The sequence below is a fragment of the Phalacrocorax carbo genome, chromosome 16 (genome assembly GCF_963921805.1).
Source record: "Phalacrocorax carbo chromosome 16, bPhaCar2.1, whole genome shotgun sequence".
Classification (NCBI taxonomy): domain Eukaryota; kingdom Metazoa; phylum Chordata; class Aves; order Suliformes; family Phalacrocoracidae; genus Phalacrocorax; species Phalacrocorax carbo.
Window position 1 is genome coordinate 9,331,981 of NC_087528.1, and position 20,337 is coordinate 9,352,317.

The 20,337-nt window shown below is 64.6% G+C and overlaps 3 protein-coding genes across 4 annotated transcripts; 1 reads left to right on the forward strand and 2 right to left on the reverse strand.

Moving 5' to 3' along the window:
- Positions 1-223: 223 nt before the first annotated feature.
- ENGASE (endo-beta-N-acetylglucosaminidase) lies at positions 224-4,668 on the reverse strand. The gene is made up of 14 exons (XM_064466967.1): positions 4,517-4,668; positions 4,270-4,346; positions 3,946-4,147; positions 3,489-3,637; positions 3,215-3,372; positions 2,951-3,099; positions 2,602-2,767; positions 2,156-2,259; positions 1,823-1,931; positions 1,559-1,731; positions 1,192-1,346; positions 984-1,086; positions 777-891; positions 224-644 (listed from the first exon to the last, which is right to left on the reverse strand). Exons 1-14 carry the CDS (start codon positions 4,609-4,611, stop codon positions 240-242), a joined length of 2,160 nt encoding a protein of 719 aa, XP_064323037.1. The 5' UTR covers positions 4,612-4,668; the 3' UTR covers positions 224-239.
- Positions 4,669-5,856: 1,188 nt separating this feature from the next.
- C1QTNF1 (C1q and TNF related 1) lies at positions 5,857-11,780 on the reverse strand. 2 transcript variants are annotated; one of them, XM_064466969.1, is made up of 5 exons: positions 11,378-11,780; positions 8,503-8,629; positions 7,969-8,142; positions 7,729-7,871; positions 5,857-7,294 (listed from the first exon to the last, which is right to left on the reverse strand). In XM_064466969.1, exons 3-5 carry the CDS (start codon positions 8,109-8,111, stop codon positions 6,744-6,746), a joined length of 837 nt encoding a protein of 278 aa, XP_064323039.1. In that variant the 5' UTR covers positions 8,112-8,142; positions 8,503-8,629; positions 11,378-11,780; the 3' UTR covers positions 5,857-6,743. The 2 variants fall into 2 exon arrangements, with proteins under 2 accessions (XP_064323039.1, XP_064323038.1); XM_064466968.1 differs by having other exon boundaries at positions 7,969-8,125; positions 11,378-11,774.
- A 565-nt stretch (positions 11,781-12,345) lies between these two features.
- Positions 12,346-16,320, forward strand: CANT1 (calcium activated nucleotidase 1). Its single transcript, XM_064467051.1, has 4 exons — positions 12,346-12,486; positions 14,207-14,846; positions 15,107-15,310; positions 15,777-16,320. The coding sequence occupies exons 2-4, from the start codon at positions 14,228-14,230 to the stop codon at positions 16,145-16,147; spliced, it is 1,194 nt and encodes a 397-aa protein (XP_064323121.1). The 5' UTR covers positions 12,346-12,486; positions 14,207-14,227; the 3' UTR covers positions 16,148-16,320.
- Positions 16,321-20,337: the final 4,017 nt, after the last annotated feature.

A 20,337-nucleotide genomic window follows, 5' to 3' on the forward strand; every position in this document is an offset into this window, starting at 1 on the left:
GCAGGCAGCAAGGGCTGCTGGATCAGGACTGGGGTCCAAGAGCAGCCCCTCGCAGGACCCCAGCCAGCACCCAGCAGGCCTCTACCGCAAGGGTGGGAGAAGAGGGACCCACCAAATCAGGGCAAAGAAACAGCCTCCACTCTCTCAGGCCCTCAGCACTGTCTCGGCCATGCCCCCTGCCCACAGCCCACCCACCAGCACAGACGAGACACAGATGCAGGGCTGTACCATGCTTTCCTTTAATGTCCGTCTCGGCTGGTGCCACCGCCTGGCTCCGAGTAGACCAGCGTCAACCACCCCCAGCGGTCGGGGTCCACGGGCAACTCGTCACGCAGCACCGGCTCCACCAGCAGCTCCAGGCCACAGGACTGCCCAGCCACCGGCCGCGGCACCACCAGTCCCACAGCGCGGTACAGGCAGGCGTGCACCAGCCCCAGGAGCTGTGGCGGCGTCTGGCCCCGGCGGCAGCGGGCGCCCTGGCTGAGGATGCGGAAACAGCTGGCCCGGCTGGGCGGGAAGGCCCAGCGGAGGGTGAGGCTGAGCGTGAGCTGCTCTGCCCCAGGGCCCTCCTGCCACCAGAGCTGCGAGGCCGTCAGGCTCTGCACCTGCGGTGGGGAGGCCACCATGCTGGCTGCATCCAGCACCTGCGGAGGGAACCACAGGACTGTCGGGGCTGAGGCCGAGCGCGGTGAGCACCCACCCAACTCTCCCAGCACAGGACAGCATGGGGCAGCACCAGGGCAGGTGGCGCCCAGATGGCATCGGCAGACACTCACCCGGACCTCCCCGAGGAGGCAGGTGAAGGGCATCTCCTGCGGGCTGGACTGGTGGAGGGACACAAGCAGAAAGAGGTCTCGCAGGGTGCAATCCTGCAGGTCCAACTCGTAGCACCTGAAAGCAAATGGGCAGAGTGGGCATGGTGCTGGGGGGCCCTGGGGTTCTCCCACCCACCCATGGATGCAGGGTGCCACCAGAGCACTCACCGGCCGGTCCAGCCATGAGAGCCGTGGTTGCAGGCAGTGAGCAGCTTGGCGAGGCTGGGCGGCGGTGTTGGGAGGAACCGGGGTTGGTGCCGACCGTTGGGCTCTGCCAGAGGTAGCAGGGTCAAGGTGGAGCAAGGGACCGAGCTTGTCCCGCACCCTGCAATGGGTGCTCACTGCAGAGAACACGGAGGGGGGCCAGGGTCCTCACCAGGCGGGGAGGTGACATTGCCCTCATGGCAGGTACCCGAGTCACAGGTGCTAAGCTCCAGTGAAACTGCAAACTTGTCAAGGTGCGGCCCCTCCAGCTTGTAGACCAGGGTCAGGAAGAGCTTGGGGGGCGCTGGCATCTGCAAAGAGAAAAGGCTGATGACCCCAAATCCACCCAGAGAGAGACAGAGAGAGAGAGAGGGGAGAAAAAGATGCATTGGGTTAGATCTGGTGGGCAGTGTGGGCAGAGCGCCCTTCAGCACTCACCACGAGACCCCAGGGCTGCACAGCTCTGCCCGGGCCATGCCATGCCGGCACAGCATCAGCCCAGTGCTGAGATGGCAAGAGGGCTTTGCCCCACAACTCACCGGATAGCCACATGCTCCTCGTTGGGGGGAATGGTCCCCTGCACCCTCAGGGAGCTGCCCCCATACCAGGCGTCCTGCAGGCAGCAGCTGATGCTCAGCCTGCCCTTCTGCTCCAGGTAGAGGGGCTGGATCTCCTGAGCACTCAGGTCATACCAGGGACCGGCCTCTTCCTCCTGAAGGACATGGTGAGCTGAGCCAGGCAAGGAGCCGGGAGCAGGGACCCTCCCATGCCCAGCAGTAGCCGTGCCATAGACACACACCCACCTTCCCAGCCAGGAACCTGCTGGTGCCCATGCCCAGGCTGAAGGAGGTGGTAAGGGGCAGTGTGCAGATACTGTGCGTGTGCAGGTACTTGGCCAGCAAGCCCCAGAACCTGGAGGAAAAGGCAGGTGTCTGAGCAGAGACCCTTGCTACAGCCTCTGCACTGGCATGACACTGGGCACTGCTCCAGCCAGGGCAGAGCAGGGCCAGCCTGGTCCCGGTGGGCAGCCACAATCCCCCAGCAGCTCTGTCCCGCTGCCCAGCAACCCTCTTGGCCCGGGGTTCTCCCAGGCCTGTCTCCCCACCACGGCCCCACGCCTGCCAAGCTGCCCTCACTTATTCTCATTGTGCAGGAAGTTTTCCTCCCCCAGGTGCTCGTAGACCCAGCCAGGAGCGAAGATGGCTGCAGAGAGGCCACGCTGGCGGATCAGGTGCAGGGACTGTGGAGACAAGCAGTGAGCAGCATGGGCTGGGCCAGGTGGTCACCTTGTCACCAACTCTGTCTCCACTCCCCCAGGTCCCGCTAGCCCCATGGTAGGGCAGGACAACACCATGGGGATGTGCTGCAGCATCTCCTGCTCCCGGGACCGCAGCACTGGGGTCCCCCAGCTCTCGCTCCATGCATGGCTGGCAGCCCAGTGGTGCCGGGTTCCCCCCTCCGCACCACTGTGTCCCCAGGTTAGCAGCCCAGTATGGCACAGCACGGTGGGAGCTCAGAGCCCTGCACCGGCGGGGAGGCCCAGGGTCCTGGTCCTGCTTTGGCCTGGCCCCAGCACACCCACCTTGTCAGTGTCGAAGCCACCACCGATCACATCCCCGCGGGCAAAGACGTCAATGCCGACATAGATGTCGGTGTGGCGCGGCCCAGCCAGCCTGCGCGTGCGCTCCAGGTGCTCCTCCTTCCAGTTGTAGTTGGTGAACAGCCCGTCACAGGAGTCAAAGAACACCCTGGGGATGAGGGTCAGGGTGGCAGGGCTGACGCTGCAGCTGTCCCCACAGACAACCCCAGCGAGAGCTGTGCAGGCCATGCTCTGCCACCCTCAAGTGCTGGGTTTGGGGAGGGCTCATGATCCCCAGCCCGAGATGGTTTTGCTTGGGCAAGGCGGCGGGGCAGGCAGGGCCCAGCCTCACCTATTCTGCTCGTTCAGCTCATTCTGCCATCTCAGTGCGCCGTTCTGCAGGACACTGTCGTACCAGATCACCAGCCCCCCTGGCACGGCGCTGTGCACCTGCGCTGTCAAGTGCCGCAGGAAGTGGGGCAGGTTCCCCACCGCCGCCGCCTGGCAGGAGAGAGCAGGGAGAGGTCGGCACGGAGTGGGTGAAGGGCCCCATGCAGGAGCAGCATGAGGTCAGGGGAGGCGGCGGGGAGGCAGGCAGGCCGCGACAGTGGCTCACGCTCAGCATGTTCTCTATGTTGACCAGCCAGCCATCAAAGCGGTAGTGCTGGGCGATGCGGGCCAGCTGCTTGCTCACAGCGTGGTATGCCTCCTCCCCGCCGGCCAGGAACGCCTCGCACAGCTTCTCCCCATCCGTCCACTCTGTGATGAATGTGCCTGGGGAGGCAGTAAGAGCAGCGTTGGCTGCACACCCCAACAAATCCACCGTATGCCTGGGGCTCTCCTGGGACTGGTCCTGCAACCGCCAGCCCTGCAGCTGGTCCTGCCCTCACCCAGCACAGGGACACCGTTCCTGTGTGCCGCATTGGTCCAGCACACGGGTGGGATGGTGATGGTGTGGTGGCTGAAGTAGATGAAGATGTCAATGTACTGCCAGTGGTAGAAGACATAGGGGTTGCGTGTAGCTGAGCCCTGGATGAACCTGTAGAGGAAGACAGGGAAGAGGGTTGGGCAATGCGGGAAGGAGGCTGACAGATGGCTGTGGGGCTGGGCAGGAGCCTGACTCATGGCCCAGAAGCTGGGCAGATTTGTGGCACTGAGCCACCCCTGTGGACCCTGGCTAGGGCTGGCCTGAGCAAGGTCACCATGCTCTGGTACCAAGATCCAAACCCCTCCATCCTGCCCACCTGCACCCAAGCCAGCAGGAAACAAATCAAGCAGAAATAGAAGAGGTTTGGGGTTTGAGATGTTGAGCCCCTTTGCCACATCTCCCCTCCGCCCAGCACATACCTGTCCTCCAGGTACCCGCCGCGCATGTCATGGCACACCAGTGTCCGGGGCCTCTTGCTGTGGAGCGGGGGCTGGCGCTTCGCCAGCGGCACGGCAGAGACGTTGAAGTCGTCGTTGCTGTTGGGCTGCCAGGCCAGCAGATCCTCCAGGCTGGACAAGAAGAAGCTGATGGGCTCCGTCGTCCTGGTGTCGAACTGCCTCGCTGGGGCAGGTGGGGAGATGGAGGACGGGGTGAGTGGGGAGCGCTGCCTGTGCGGCTCAGCACCGGCCCCGGCCCCGTGGGGAGCCAGGGGTGCAGCGGGCGGCCTCCCCGCGGTGCCTCACCTGGCAGGGGCTGCGGGTGGGTGCTGACGGTGTCGTGCAGGACAGTGGCTCCCCGGCGCTCTGCCGCCGGCTGGAAGCTGCCCGGGGAGAGGTGTGAGGACCGGGCCAGGCGTCGGTGCTGGCCCGGAACCCGCCGCCGGGACGGGACGGGCCAGCACCGCGGCCAGCGCCCGCCGAGTCAAACCGAGCCCCGGCCCCCGCTCCCGGCCCCGGCCTCGATGGCGGCCCGGCCCGGCCCGGCGCCCACCTCCGCCGCCGCCAGCCGTCCCGCTCCGCCTCCGCCGGCTCCTCCGCCCCGGCCCTCTTGCCGCGCCGCCCTGGCCCTTCCTGCGCCTCCGCCATGGCGCTGCCGCCGCCGCTTCCCGCACTGACGCCGGCGCCGGCCCGGCTCTCCCGGAGGCGCGGCCCGCGGAGCTCCGCCCACCCCGGGCCGCCCCGCCCCCAGCGCCCGCCCCGGGCCGCCCGGACCCGTGTGACCTGGGGCGGGGATGCGTGTCCCGGGGAGGGGGGGGGGGTGTCCCGGGGAGGGGGTGCGTGACCCGGGGAGGGGGTGCGTGTCCCGGGGAGGGGGGGGGTGTCCCGGGGAGGGGGTGTGTGGCCCGGGGAGGGGGTGTGTGTCCCGGGGCGGGGATGTGTGTCCCGGGGAGGGGGTGCGTGTCCCGGGGAGGGGGTGCGTGTCCCGGGGAGGGGGTGCGTGACCCGGGGAGGGGGTGCGTGTCCCGGGGAGGGGGTGCGTGTCCCGGGGAGGGGGTGCGTGACCCGGGGAGGGGGTGCGTGGCCCGGGGAGGGGGTGTGTGGCCCGGATGGACTGCGTGGCCCGGGATGGGACATGTGTGCCGCGATGCGACGTGTTTTCCCAGAGCCGGCCCTGCTGTGCAGACTGGGACAGAGCTACTACCTGTGCCATGTGCCAGCAGCGCTGGCAGCCCCGGCCCTGCCTGCCACCCGAGGGGCTAGGTGCTGCTGCGGGGCTTTGCCCCCACCGCAGGGCTGAGATGGAGCCCTGGACTGGCCGTGAGCAGGGCAGCTGCAGTGTCCCTGGGGACAGCAGTGCCAGGGCCCTGAGGGTGCTGCCAGCCCTTACCAGCCTCACCTGGAAACCCACCCACCCGTGGGGCTCAGCCCTGAGCCGTCCCTCACTTCCCTGCTATGCTGAGGGGATGCTGGTTTCCAGCTGCAGCCCTGCCCTGCCCTGCCCTGCCCCGCCATGGACCCATCAGTCTGGATCCTGACCCACTGGCTTCCCAGCTTGACCTCAGGCCTGGCTCATCACCACAGATCGTCTGGATGATCCTGACTCTTGGTAAACCCAGCTGCCACCCCAGCCTGCCCTGCTCACAGGTGACAGGTTCTGCTACTGTGCTCAGCTCCCAGCTCCCCAGCCCTTACGGAGTAGTTGGCCCTCATGGACCCCAGCTTAGGTCTCCCTGGCTCTCTAGGGATAATCTGCCCTTCCCCTCCCACCACCAGCTCAGCAGCACCATGCCAGCCCATGGCTCCCGGGGAGCCCCTGCACCCCAGGAGCGGGTACCTGCCCTGAGATGCTCAGAGCCACACACACACACAAAGCAAGAGGACACACTGAAAGTAGGAATAGGACTCAAAATCATGGGGTGTTTATTGTGGTCAGAAGCTGTACAGGGGGCAGCACACTGCCGTGGGCCCCACTCTGCTGTTGCATCTATAAAAATACAAAGCCTGGCCAGCAGACAATCTAGCTGAGAAGGAAGCAGCTAAGGCCAAAGGCCCCGCACCCAGGGCTGCCAGCAGGGAGCCAGCCCCTCCTCAGCACTGAGCAGAGGCTGCGGCAAGGGGGGACTGTGACGGGGCCTTGCAGAGGGGAACTGATGCAATCTGCTCCCCCATGGGAGTGCTTGGGAGATGTGTCAGCCCAAAGGGTACCCAGTGCCATGCTGCAAAAGCCACGCCATTGGGACGCAGCTCTGTGGAAGGAAAGAGGGGCCCTTAGTGGTTTTGTTGCCTTTCCTGCTGGATTCTGAGGACCCTCTGCCCCTTTTCCAGGAGAAGGAGCCTGCAGAGCACAGCACAAGGTGAGCGAGGCAGGGAAGGAACACAGTGCACGTGTCTGTGCTGCCTCACACCAAGGCACTGGCTGTCAAACCCGTTCAGCTGGTGCCAGCTCACAGTAAGTGCCACTAATGCCTGTGTCCCAGCAAACCCAGCTCTGAAGCACGTGCAGGTAGGGATGAGCTTTCTGCCTGCCCTAGTTGGGCAGCCGCTTCCTGGGTCACAAATGGAACAGGGCCTGGAAATGGCTCAGACTCCTCCAGGTGCATCCAATTGGCCTTGAGGAGCTGGGTGTGGGGGTATTTACACACTCATGCAGCTGCTGAGGGTAGTGGCACATATAAGGGCTAACAGCTTAATGATGGGTGGCATGCCCTGGGTGGAGGGGCAGCAAGGGCTCCTTGGACACCCGCTCCAGGGGAGGGGGAGCAGGATGGAGCAGGTGCTCAGGGGTCCCCGCTGTACTTGATGAGGTGGCCGCTGAAAGTGATGTAAGTGTCGTACTCATCACTGAAGACAGCATTCTCGCGCTCGCCCTTGTAGAGCCGCACCCAAACCTCATCCTGCTCCTGCAGCTCCAGCATGACGCTCTGGCTCTGCATGATGCTACGGTCGCTCACCTGGGCGTAGAGGATCACCACCTCCACCCCATTGCGCATGATGTGTAGGTATGTCTCCTTCTGGTTCCAGGTATGCACGTTGAGGCTGAAGTAGTAGATCCCAGGGACGTAGCAGTAAAACTTGCCCGTGAACATGTTGAAGTGGTCGTAGAGGTTGACAAACTCCGTGTCAAAGATGAGGGTCTGGTAGTAGTCGTTGCTGTGCAGGGGTTTCTTGCGGCCCACCGAGAAGGCGGCATAGTGGCTCTTGCAGCGCTCCCCCGGGGCACCCATGCTGCCCTTCTGTCCCTTGGGCCCTGTGTGGCCCCTGCTACCAGCCACCCCTGTCTTGCCAAACTTGCCCTGCATGCCTCGCTCGCCACGGTCCCCCTTCTCACCTGGGCAAAGCAGGAGGGACAGTTGTGCTGTCAGAGGTGGTGCCACCCCTAAACCCAGTGCCCTGGAAGCCCCTTTGCCTGACAGAAGGGGATGGAGACAGCAGGGACCCCCCCATCCCAACCCCTGCCCCCTCCCTGGGCTCTGATGCTGCCTCCAAAGCTGCTGCCCAGAGGCCACCAGAGCAGGAGCAGCTCATGCCCTGGGGTGTCTCGGGCCCAGCACTCCTCTGCCCATGCAGGGTGCTGGACCTCAGGCACCAGCCCCAGCTTCTTGCTCCCAGTTTGTGTGAGACTGGCACCCCAGCGAGCAGCGCTGGTCCAGGTGTGATGTTGGTAGACTAGGCAGGCTCATGGTGGCATGGGGTGCCCAGGCTGCATGTTTGGCCACAGTGGCCACGGGCAGTGCCACAGCATGGGGCCCTGCCAGCCCTCACCTTTCAGGATGGTCATGTTGATCTGAGGCAGGGGCTGGTACTGGGGGTAGAAGCGCTGCTCGGGTGGCTCGCAGCAGCGGACGCAGCGGGGTCGTGGGGGCAGCCCCTCCTGGGCACTGCCAGCCTTCTGCTCCTGTGTGGCCCTGGGGAGGGCAGAAAGCAAAGTGCAACATGGAGCTATGGGTGGGGGTCGGGGCTCTTTGTGGTGCCAGGGCTGCCCTGTCGCCGGGGTCCCCTCACCTGGCAGTGTGGTGCTGGGATGGTGCCTCCTCGGGGTCTGTCTGCAAACGCCAGTCAGGGCTGGGGCTGGTCTGGCTCCCCATGGGGGAGGGCAGCAGCAGGCAGGAAAGCAGCAGGACACGGAGCGCCCAAAGCCCCTCCATGCTGTGGCAATGCCCTGCAAGATGCCAGGAGCTGTGGAGACACCGTGCCACGCCAGCCTGGCTGTGCCCTGCGCTGTCCCTGGGACAGGAGCTGGTGCACCACACAGCCCTGCGCAGGACACAGCTATGCTTCCAGCCCCAAAAGTCTGCTCTTGCAACAGCCCTTCCGCAGCGGCGCCCGCAGCATGGGCACAAACATATCTTGCAGCTGCAGGGACCATCTGTACCTAAATAGCTGCTTTTAGCTGGGCTCTGTGCCTCGATGACACTGCAGTGCGCACCTGGGGATACCCACGTTTGCGGCAGTGCAGGGGCTCTGGGCTCACCAACAAGCTGGAAGGTGGGGCCATGCAGCCCCCAGAGCTCTGGCATGAGTGGAAGAGTGGCTTACCTGGGGAGCTGACGGTGGAGTGGAGCAGTCCTGTCCAAGCCCTGGGGCAAACACTACTGTTCCTACTCAGCCTGGCTCCAGCTGCCTCCCATGGATGCCCAAGAGCCGCAAGTCAGGGTGTCAGTGCCTGGGAAAATTACAGGCAGCTCCAGATGCTGTGGGGCAAATATTGGGGTGCAGCCCTGGCTGTTGTGGGAGACCCCAGCCCTGCCTGGGGAGGCGATCTGCATCCTTCCTCCCTCCCCAGGGTGTACAAGGACGCCTGGTGTGCAGACCCCCTGAAAGGCACTCCTGTGCCCCAGGAACTGCCAGCCCTTGGCGCCCACCCCTGTGCCTGGGCCCTTGGTCTGAGGGTTTGCAAGGAGACAAGACCCACTTCTCTGGTGACATGGATGTGGGCTGGCAGCCCGAGCTGGCCACCATGGAGAGAAACCTTTCTGGGAGTCTACAACCTGTGTGCAGCCAAAGCTAATATTTGCAGTAGCCAGTGGCACCATGGCCCAACCTGGGCAGCTCCACTGCCCTTCTCTGCCTTATCACAGCTGTATCCACTCGAGGCGTGGGGCTGGGCACACAGCACCTAGACCTGCAGCTCCAGAGGTGCCAGGGCAGCCATGGCCAAACACACACACGGCACTGCCCAGCCGCTCGGCATCCCATGGTAGCAGGGTCCAAGGTGGTACCAGGGCACGATTGGGTGGGCACATGGCTGTAGGTATGGGCTGCCTGGTCCCATACCCTGCAGCGCTGGGATGTGGAAGGCTGCTCGCCAGGCTTCTGTCTTGGTCAGGTGCCTTCCTGAAGGGGTACGGTCTTTGCCTTTCTCCCCTCCCGAAACAGCCTCCCCCAGCACTGTCTGGCCATTCTGCGCGGGCTCTGCCGGGATCCTGGAGCACCTGCCCCAAGGGGCAAAGGGTCCTGCACAGCACAGCCCTGTGACCTGGGGGTGGGCCAGGCCATGGGGAAGGAGTTTGGGGTAGAATCCTGATGTTCTGGTGAACACCTGCTCTCCGAGCACTGGGGTCCCCAGTTGGTGATCGCCAGGCTGGGCCAGCCTCCAGGCAGGCTGTTGCCATTGTCCCCCAAGTGTGGGGGCTGGCGGGGTCCAGGCGGGCGTGCTCTGGCAGTGGGTGCGGAGGGTGTTTAAGGCCAGGATGGATGCCTAGCTTATGAGTCATATTTTCTGGGGCCAGGAAGGGGCGGAGGGATGGGGAAAGACTCCAAAGGGCTTTCCTGCTGCTCGCACCCTCTGCAAATGGCCCATCCCCTCATGCACTTCCCAGGTGACTGTGTCTCCCTCGCCTCTGGCATCCCCCCACCATGTGTCACTGGCGCTGCTGGGTATGGGGAGAGGCTGGGCTGTGGGCAGTGCACACAGGCAGCCTGACACTGCATCCTCCCTGCCTGCACCCTGGCCTGGTGCCTGCCTGCACTCCACTCTGCAGGCAGAGCAGAAGTGGACACAGGGATAGAGCAATGGAGCTGCCCAGCCAGGGGCTTGTGAGCAGATACTATCCAAGGGAGCCTTGGCACTGGTTCTCTTCACCCTGCTTGGCCTCCAGCTGTGCCAGCCACATGCCAGTAAACATGGCATGCAGCCAGCCAGGGTTTTGGGAAGCTCGTGGCTTTCCCTCAGCAATGGGACCATCAAACCAGATATTCCCCTGGGACTCGCAGCAGGGTAAGCCCTGGGGAAAACGCAGCTTTGCAGGCAACTGCTCCGCAAGGAGAAGAGATCCTTCACCAGGAAATTCCCACTGAGAAAGGCAGCATGCTTCCTAGGCTGTTGTAGGGCTGGAAATGGAGGCAAGCACGCCTCTGAGCACATGTCTCCCCCAGCACGCCGCAGGCGCGTGGGGCGAGTGGTGCCCGTATACAGTCTTGCTGAAGGGACGCTGTTTTTCCTGTCAGGGCTGGATGCTCTCCAGGAGTGGTTTGGAGATTTAAATTTAGTGGCTGCTAAAGCCTTGGGACTGCAAGTCAAAACATCCTGAAATACATTCCAGGCGGTGATAAAGACCAGCATGAAACAAGAACAGACCCCAGGGGAGGGATGAGGGGGCTCAGAGCAGTGGGGCAGCATGGAGGGAGCAGGACCTGCATGTCCACCACACAGGGTGGTAGATACAGCCCTCCCCAAGCCACAGCAGCTGGAGCTGGGATGCCTCTGGTGTCCTGGGACATGCTGGTGGGCTGGCTCCCCCCGCCTTTTGCTGCAGCAGCTGGGACAGTTGCAGAGCTGTTTGCACCCCCAGAACAGCACAGACCTGGTGGGCTGCAGGGTGGGAGCTGCATGGGGCAGCTGCAGCCAAGGACAAACAGGGAGGTTGCAGCCCTCCAGCTCTTGCAGCACCAGCAAGGTGATATGCTGGGGACCCCAGCAGCCACTGTGTCCCCCAGAGACATGCCAAGGAGTGGCTGAGCTCTAGGTTTGACATGCTTGTGGGAAATGGCTTTTTTGGGCACACGGCTGAGGCAGGGCTGTGGGAGCCGCAGTGGATCTGTACAGGGTCCAGCCTGTGCTGCAATATCCAGCACTAACCCTCTCCCAGCCTTTGTCCTCCCAGAGCTGCTGCAGGTTGGGCTGTGCCCTCAGAGGACCCCAAGGCTCAGACCTGGGGTCCCCACCACCCCCTCTGCAGGCAGGGCAGGGCCCTCACCCAGAGCAGGAGGAGGTATGGGTCCTACTTGCTGGACATGCCACAGGGCACCGGTGTGCCTAGCAAGGCACAGCCACCTCCTGGGTGAGTCCACCCCGATTCTGCAGCACCCATTGCCAACAGCACCCACAGATGGGTACACAACAAGGTGCAGCACCAGGGTGCTGGTCCCCAGGCCTGCAGGACGCCCTCCCCCCAAATCTGTCTTCACCTACCTCCAGGGCAGGGCTGCTCCCTCCTGGCGCTGCCTTTCCTTCCCTAGAGCATCCCCCGATGCTGCCCTGCCTGCCCCCAGGCACGGGGCAAAGCCTGCCCGCAGCAGATCGGCTGCCTCCTACTCCAACACCCTCTTCTCCGTCAGCCCGGGCGGAAATGCACTTTTTATAAAGTAAAGGAGGCAGCGGAGGAGCAGGACGAGGCGCGCAGCCCTCCCACTGCCAGATATAAGCCCAGCGGCGCAGGCAGCTGGTGTTAACCATGTGTGCTCCCAGCGCCTGCCAGCGCTGGGCCCATGGCCATGGCCAGTGCTGGCCCGAGGTCAGGGAGCGGAGGCGGCACATGCGGGGAAGTGTCTCCAGATGCTGGAGTTGGCGTGGGGGGCTGGGACCCTGGCAGCCGCAGCTCCGCTCCGGGGCAGGACCCTGCCTCACGCTGGGACAGCCGCCAGCCATTCCCCAGCCCCCGGGGGCACCGGAGTCGGCCCAGCCCAGACTGGGGATGGGCCTTTTGCGTGTGGCTGCTGGCAGCCAGACATGCACACGTGTCCCACCGCGCTGGGCAGGATCTGTCCCCGCACCCCAAGTGGTGGTGGGGCCACAGGGCACGTCTGGGACACCGCAGGCGTGGCAGGGGGAACGGGGGCTGCGACCTGCCAGCACCGGGGGCGGCACCGGGGTCATGCTCACTGAGCAGCTGGGCTGGGCCCACCCGGGGCTGGGCCGCAGGAGGGACAACCCCGCAGGGCCGGCTCAGCCGCCACACCGCGGCCCAAAGCCGCTGGGCTCCAACCGCCCGTGCGCGGAGAGGGTCGGCTCCAGTCGGGGCTGATCGGCCCGTATCGGACCCGGCCCGGTTCGGGCGCGGAGCAGGCCGCGGAGCGGACTACATCCCCCAGCAGCCCCCGCGGCGCCGCGGGAAGTACGGCGTGTTCTGCGGCGCGCAGGGGCTGCCGGGAGTTGTAGTTCTCGTTCCTGTCGCCGTGGTTTGGCCGCTGCCGGTTACCGTGGCGGCGCGCGGGGCCTGCCGGGAGCTGTAGGCGGCGGCGGCGGCGGCTGCGCTCGGCGGCAGCGGGGGAGGCGGGCGGCTGCGCTCGGGCGGCGCCGCGGTGAGCAGGGACACCGGGGCGGGGGGCCGGGGGGCCCGGGCAGCAGCCTGGGGCACTAAGGCTGGGCTGGGCCTGCAGCACGGGGGTCTTTGCCGGGCTGGGGCGGGAACACCGCGGGCCCCGCGCACCCTGCTCGGGTGGGAGCATAGGGGTCCCGGAGGCTGTGCCCGATGTGCGGGGGCTCTCGAGGGTCCTTAAGACCCGGCTGAGGCCGGGTGGTGCGCTGCCTTCCCGGCAGCTCGCTCGGGGAAGGGGCTCGAGGGTCCCCAAGGGCTCGCCCAGTGGAACCGGGGTGTTCCCGGGTCCATGCCCGGGGCGGGGGCTGGTGGTCCCCGTGACCGTGCTCGGGTCCCTACAGCTGCGGTGGGGGCCGGTGCACCCCGCCGAGGGTCATGCTATGGTGTCCCGGCAGGACGGAGGGTCGCTCCCCACCCTGCGGGGTCCGTCGCCCGCTGCAGCGGGGCCCCGGGGCGAGCAGCCGTCCCTTGTGGGCTCTCCGGTGTCCCAGCCGCGGCTGGGAGCGCACCCGCCTGCCCGGGGCTCGGCCCCCCACACTCAATGCAGCCTCTGTTCGCACCTTGGGCTGCTGAAAGGCACATTGAGAGCCCCACCGCACGGCTGCCTGCGGGGAGCACGGCCCCTGCCCAGCACCAGGCCCGGGGCCCTGCTGTGGACGGTGACCGGCCCTTTGGGGACAACTGACCCTTTGGGGACAGCCCTGGGCCAGTGGCTGGGAACCCCCCTGCTCAGCCCCGGCTGGGGGACCACTGTCTAGCGGGGTGTCCTTGCTTGGTGCTGCATGACACAGGGTGAGAGTGGGTGGTGCTGGAGCAGCTTCTAGTCCTGGGGAGCTGCTTGCTCCCTGCATCCCACACAGCCTGGAGTGCCTATCTGCGGGACCCCGGGGAGCTGCCACATCCCTTGTGCTGCATGGAGGGAGGTGGCAGGGAGAGGCACTGCAGGTGGGCACATCCCTGGGTGGGCTGAAGGTACCCACATATGAGTCCTGTCCGGAGAAGACCCTTTGACCATGGGCAGGCCTGGCTGGGGGGACCGGGTGGGGTTTGCTATTACTATAAGGCTGGGCAGATCAGTGTGTGTGTCCCTTGGACCTGGGTGCTGTGCTTCCTGCTCAGACGTTGGCATCCTGCTCGGGCGGAGCTGCCACGTGTCTCCCTGTGTCCCCATGGGGCCTGGGGACATGCTCACCGCTCACCAGCAGGGCCAATTCCTGGGGGCTGCAAGAGCTGGGCCAGGCCAACCAGCTGCTCTGGAGGCAGCAAGGGTCATCCTCATCACCTGAGGGGAACCTCCTTCTTCACTGGGGCCATGCGGGAGCACTGCTCAGGAGGACACCCCAACGCAGGTCCCAGGGGCTCGCCCCAGGCAGGGTGCCTCGGCTCCCTACCTGGGCTGCTGCAGACCTGGGGACAGGTAGAGGTGCTGAGAAGGTTGTGCATGTCTGCCAATGTGCTGGGGCTCATTCTGGTCTGGGAATGCAGGGACAGGGGTGAGAAGGGGCTGAGGGTGGCTCCAGGAGCAAAGCAGCCCCCTTGGTGAGCTGGCTCTTCCCTGTATGAGGCAGTAACATTTTCTTCTGCTGCAGGAGGGGGGTGGAGCCCCTTACCTTTCCCTCATTGCTGTACCCTGCCACCCCCTGAATTCAGTGCAGCACCAAGTTCCAGCTCTCTGACCTGCCTCCTCCCCTCTTTGCCACCAGGCTCTCCTTGCCCCCAGTCTGATGCCCATCCCGCCCTGCCATGAGTCTATGAGCCCCCTCCGGATCAGCGTGGGTGGTCTGCCTGTCCTCGCGTCCATGACCAAGGGTGCTGATCCCCGCTTCCGACTGCGCTGGAGGGCCATCGTGGTGTCATCAGCCTGCGTGGGGTTTGTGCTGCTGCTCTTCTGCCTCCACCGCTCTTCCCCAGCGCGGCACGGTCCACCCAACCCTCGCAACTGGCAGCTCAGCCTACAGGCAGGGGACCGCTACAATGACACCTACCCACTGTCCCCACCCCAGAAAAACCCCGAGGGTGTGCGCTACCGCATTGGAGTCATTGCGGACCTGGACACGCAGTCCCGAGGCTCTGCAGAGCACACCTGGTTCAGTTACCTGAAGAAGGGCTACCTGGTCCTGTCGGACAGCGGGGACAGCGTGACGGTGGAGTGGGACAAAGATGAGAGCATGCTGCAATCCCACCTGGCTGAGAAGGGCAGGGGCATGGAGCTTTCTGAGCTGGTTGTCTTCAATGGGAAGCTGTACACTGTGGACGACCGGACAGGAGTGGTCTACCAGATTGAGGGCAACAAGGTGGTGCCCTGGGTGATCCTCCCAGATGGGGACGGCACAGTAGGGAAAGGTGAGCTCTCCTGTCCCACCCTGCAGATGCAGAGTAGTGAAGCCCTTGGGTCCTCGCGGCTTGCTGGGGTGGGGTGCACCTTTTCTACAACCCCGTAAACCTGGCCAGGATGGAGGCAGTTCCTGCCTGGGACCAGCTGGCTGTGTAGGGGAAGGCTGTGCCCAGCACCAGGCTGTCTGGTGTGGCATTCGGGGGAGTGGGGGTCAGTCTGATGTCCGTGTGCTGGCTGATCCCCGCTTGTGCCGTTCTTTCTGCTGCAGGCTTCAAGGCAGAGTGGCTGGCGGTAAAGGATGAGCACCTCTACGTAGGGGGACTGGGCAAGGAGTGGACCACGACGACGGGGGAGGTGGTGAATGAGAACCCCGAGTGGGTGAAGGTCGTCGGTTACAAGGGCGACGTGGGCCATGAGAACTGGGTGGCAAACTACAACGCGCTAAGGGCTGCAGCAGGGATCCGACCCCCAGGTACTGAGTGAGCGCCCTCCTGCTGCCCCGTGTCCCACACCCTCTGCGGGTTCCAGGGCTGGGGTCTCCCTCCCCACAGATACTGGGATTGGTGTGAGATTTAAAGGATGCTGGAGGCCAGAGACTTCCCCATGTGCTGGTGGAGAGGCCAGAGCCTGCCCTGGTCAGTTTTCTCCTCTGTCTGTGCCATAAGCGGCTGGAGGGTGGCTCAGCCGGTGCTGTACCTGGCAGCCAGGCCCCCAGGCAGAGGAGGCCATGCTGGGGTGTCCCTAAGTGGCTCTGGGAGGAATTGGGGAGCTGCTGCACGGGCAGCGGGGCAGGGGGAGGTAGAAACATTTGCAGTGGTTGCCTGCATGGGGCTGCAGCCTCCCTGGCTGCAGTATCTTTTGGAGCGGGGAAAGGTCCCACCCCAGCCTGGCGGGTGCCCTGTTTGCCACGTACCATCAGACGCCGCTCCCTGCCGCAGGTTACCTGATCCATGAGTCGGCTTCCTGGAGCGACACTCTGCAGCGCTGGTTCTTCCTGCCACGCCGCGCCAGCCACGAGCGATACAACGAGAAGGCGGACGAGCGGCGAGGCACCAACCTGCTGCTGAGCTCCACCCAGGACTTCGGGGACGTGACAGTGGGACGTGTGGGCGAGGTAATCCCCACCCATGGCTTCTCCTCCTTCAAGTTCATCCCAGACACGGACGACCAGATCATCGTAGCACTGAAATCGGAAGAGGACAACGGCAAGATCGCCAGCTACATCATGGCCTTCACGCTGGACGGGCGCTTCCTCCTACCTGAGACCAGGATCGGAAGCGTGAAATATGAAGGCATTGAGTTTATTTAACCGACTTTTGCACTGGACCAGAGGGGTGAGGGAGGCCGAGGGTTGCTGGGGCAGGCCCTGCCACCATGCTCCTAGCCGGGCATGCACCCCCGGCTCAGCCGCGGGATGCTGGGCAGTGCTCCCAGGTCTGTAGTTGGCCTTGGCATCTCCTGTAAAGCGTTGGCTCTGCTGCAGCAGGTGTGGTGCACGTGTTTCGGCAGTGGCACCTGGTGGCAAGGGACTGCCACCACAGGGTGCTGTGAGTCTCAGCCCAGGAGGCAGATGGCAAAGCGCCTGTGCACGGGTTCCCTGGGCAGGCCCCACAGTGCAGCCATTAGCTCCCAGTCCCTAATTACAACAGAAACCTGCAGTGAGTTGGTGGCTTTAGTGACATCTGGGCTCTGGGTTTGCAGCCAAGGAGGAGCCTGAGCCCCAGCTCTGCTGCTCTGCTTTGCCATCCCACCATGGCGTGGTGCTGCCCAGGTGGAAGAAGGGGTGTCCAGCTGGAACACTGGGCCCCTCCTGGTACCTGGGGGCACGGGTCTGACCTGGGCCCTGGAGCCCAGCCATGCTGGCAGCCTGTCCTGGGGCCACCCTCCCTCGTCTCCATGCCCCCAGCACCTGACTTGGGAATGCACCAGAGATGTGGGCACAAGCATCCCTGTGGGCATGATTGGCCAGATGCTGCCCCATTCCTGACTCTCCTGGGGTCAGGGTGACAGGGCAGGGGTTGGCAGACATCAGGCGTCACAGCAAGGGCAGGCGAGGGCCATCTATGACATAGTTACACGGTATTTCATCAGGCTTTTTACCCAGAAGCTGGTTTTCCTTCCCTTTTCTCATAAGCTGGGTGGGGTGGTAGCCGGGCTGACAGGCAGTCCTGGGCACTGTTTTTTTGGGCAAAGTCTCACATAGGAGGGGACTGTGGCGGTGTCCCTCTGCCCCTGCCTCCGAGGGGGATGCAGCAGTTCCCACACTGCCAGTAGCACCAGGGAAGAGGCTTTTAGCAGCCTCAAGTGCTGACAGCTGGGGCTGTTCCTGGCACAGCAGTACCAGCATAGCGGCTCTCCCTCCGGGGCTGGGAGAAGTGAGTGTGGCCCCAAGCAACTGATGGGGCCAACAGCCAGGGCCAGGTGTAACGTGGGCACATCCCTGTGCCTGGCCCCATGCCATTACCAGCCTGCACCCCAAGGAGATACATGGTTTGCTGGCTGCGTATCTTCTCCCAGCCTTGTCTGTGCATGGCTCCGGCCCCAGAGGTGCCTCTAGACCCAGAGCTCACAGAGAGCCAGGACCTGGACTGAAGCTGTCGGGAGCCGGTGGGTGGTGCAGCTGTGTCTGCTCCAAGACCTGCTGTGCTCGGCGCAGGAGGGAGAGCCAAAAGCACCAGCTTGGCTTCCCAGAGCCATCAGCAGCTGGGAAGCATTTGCAGCAGCCCTGGGGCCTTGCTGGCTGGGGAGCCCTGCCCGAGCTCACCAGCAGTGTTGTGAAATTGCAGCAGCGGCCTGTGGTCCCTGGGAGGAACTTGCACTGGTCTCCAGAGCGAAAAGTGCAAAACATGGGCATCTGCAAGCCCCCAGGGCCTCCTTCCCACCCTGCTAACTGCAAGGATTGCAGCTCCTGGCCTGGCCCATGCTCCCCCCAGCTCAGCCCAGCCCCTGCCCCAGTTTGCAGGGCAGCACAGCTTCACACCAGCAAGGGGCCAGGGCCAGTGTTTGGCTCTGTGGTGCCCCTGGAGTTTAGCAGGGGAGATCTGGAGGCACAGACCCTGCACCCAGTTGTCATCGGGCAGCTGGTGGGGTACAGGGTGGCCATAGTGCCAGGACCCTCTCCCAGCAGGAGTGGGACCTCCTCCTCTCTACCCCCCCAGAACTGGGCTGCTGTCCGGAGCCCCATGGGACAGGTTCAGTGCAATATCAGGGTGACTTCCTGGCAGCCCAGGGTGTCTGCGACACTGCTGCTGGTGGAGGGACCGTGTGCCCAGTGCGGGAGGGAGCAGGCAGGGGCACAGCTTGATAAGTGTCTGCCTCATAGCTGTGGGCACAAGCCCCCAGCTGATACCAGTGTGTGTTTGGGCTGTTGGGGTGCCTCCCTGCATCTGGGGTCCCTGTTACCGCCCGGCCCCTCAAGCAGCTCTGCCAGTAGGCAGGGCTTCAGTTCTGGGACCAGCTGGTGTGGTTCAGGGGGGTCCTTTGGCCTTGTGCCCCCTATGCCTCCCCTGCCTGCCCTGGCACTGCCTCGCTGTGGGGACCAGCTGTGTTTGGGCGAGGGATGGGTCCTGTTCCTGCAATGGCCAGGATGCGGTTGGGTGGGAGGACCTACGATCCAGAGAGCTGGGGGAAAAAGGGGCCTACCCAAGAGCCCAGCTAGGCTGGTCCCATCCTATCTGTTGTGTCCCCCTGGCCCCTGTTTACATTGTCCGGCACCTCCGCAAGCTGAGTAAGGAGCCCGTAAGAGGCTGGACACGTGTTTTCGTTTAGCCCAGACAATGACTCACGCCAGCACTGGGCTGTAAGCAGATGCACTCATCTCCTCTGCCGGGCAGCTCTGCCCCGGGCACGGACCCATCCCCAGCTCTGTGGGCAGAGTTGGCTTTGACCCATGCACGTGGCCTCCAGGGCTGTGCAGCACCCAGGGTGCTTCCCCAGCCTGCGCCGGGCGCCAGCTGGCCATTGGCCACGTTGGCCTCTTTGCCTTCATCTTCACTTTGCTTGGCACATCCTCTCCCGCCCTCGCTCACCCTCCTGGCCCAGGGCTGCCAGCTCTGCAGCACCTGTCTTGGTCCCGGGACTGTGCCAGTGGCTATCCCCATGGCTGTCCCTGCCGAGTGGCTTCTTCTCGTCCCCTGGGGTCAGCCAGGCAGGGAGCTCTGCACCCTGCTGGGAAGTGGGGCCTCCCCATACTGTGTCCCCCTGCACCCCCAGACTATCCAGCATCTGTCCTGCCTGCCTGCCCTTGCCCTGACCATTCTAGCAATGTGGCAGGCCACCATCTCACCCCTCCTCGTGCAGGCAGGATGCCAGGGGCCTGGGAGGCTGCCGGGGCACGTGGGCAGCAGGACCATTGGCCTCTGCCTTGCCACAAACAAGACCAGGCTGCAGTGTCCTTGGATGCCCAGACCCTGGGCCCTGTGGTGCCCTTGGAGCAGCACAAGTGCCCAGCAGCACCAGGGCATGCGGCAGCAGCCGGCACCTTGGGCAGCTGGGCTGGCACGACTCCTGGCAACTGCTGCCGAAGCATCTGCAAACTGTGTGCCCCGCAGCAGAGTCGGGGACTGGGAGCCCCATCTCCAGGTTTCATCCAACATAGTAGTGTGAGCGTGGTCACCTCCCACAGGTTCCCTGCAGGCTCAAGCAGGGCTTGGACCGGGTTTGCCTGCCCACATTTCCGCTGTTTCTTCTCATCCTAAAGGGCAAGCAGCTCTGACACCTCCCTCAAATGTGAATAGCTGTGGCAGGACAGCTTTCTGGCAAGAGGGTGGCTCAGAAGTGGGTTGTGTGGCTGCAGTGTTGGCTGTCCCCACCAACGTGTGCCTGCGGCGCCTGGCTTAGCTGTGGTCAGAAGCCGTGTCCATGCCCAGAGGCAAAGCTGGGCTCTCTGCCCACTTCACCGGGATGAAGGCACTGCTGGAGAGACAGAGCACGCTCGTGCAGCCGGCTGGGTGTGGGCATACAGGTACGATGAGACTGGCAGCATCCTGACACCCTCTGGGGTGATGCAGCCAGGACGGGAATGAGGTGGGGTTTTTGGAGACACGCTTCAGGGCAGATGGCTGCTGGCCAAGGGGGAGAGGGCCGAGGGTCTGTGGACATGTCACAGCGGTGCAGGACCCCTGGGTGAGTACAGCCATCGGCCAGCTGTGCCGTGGGTGCAGAGGAGGGAGCAGACGAGGGGGGCACGAGCGGTGGGATGAGCTGAGCTGAGCTGGAGAAGCCGGAAGGAGAGGAAATGCTTGGGCACAGACATAATCGCAGCCCTCCTCTGCAATTTACTGCTCCGCTCGGCTCAGGCCGGGCGCCAGGTCTGCGAGCTGGGGCCGGGCTCCCGTGCCTGCCCCTCGGCTCCTTCCCCTCCCGCCGCCCGCCCTCCCGCCGCCGCCGCCCGTCCCTGCCCGCTGCTGCCTGATGGGCGAAGGGGCGGCGGGTCCCGGGGCCGCGGGTGGCGGGAGGGGGCGGCCGGGATGCGCGGGGCTCGGCCGGGGGCGGGGGCAG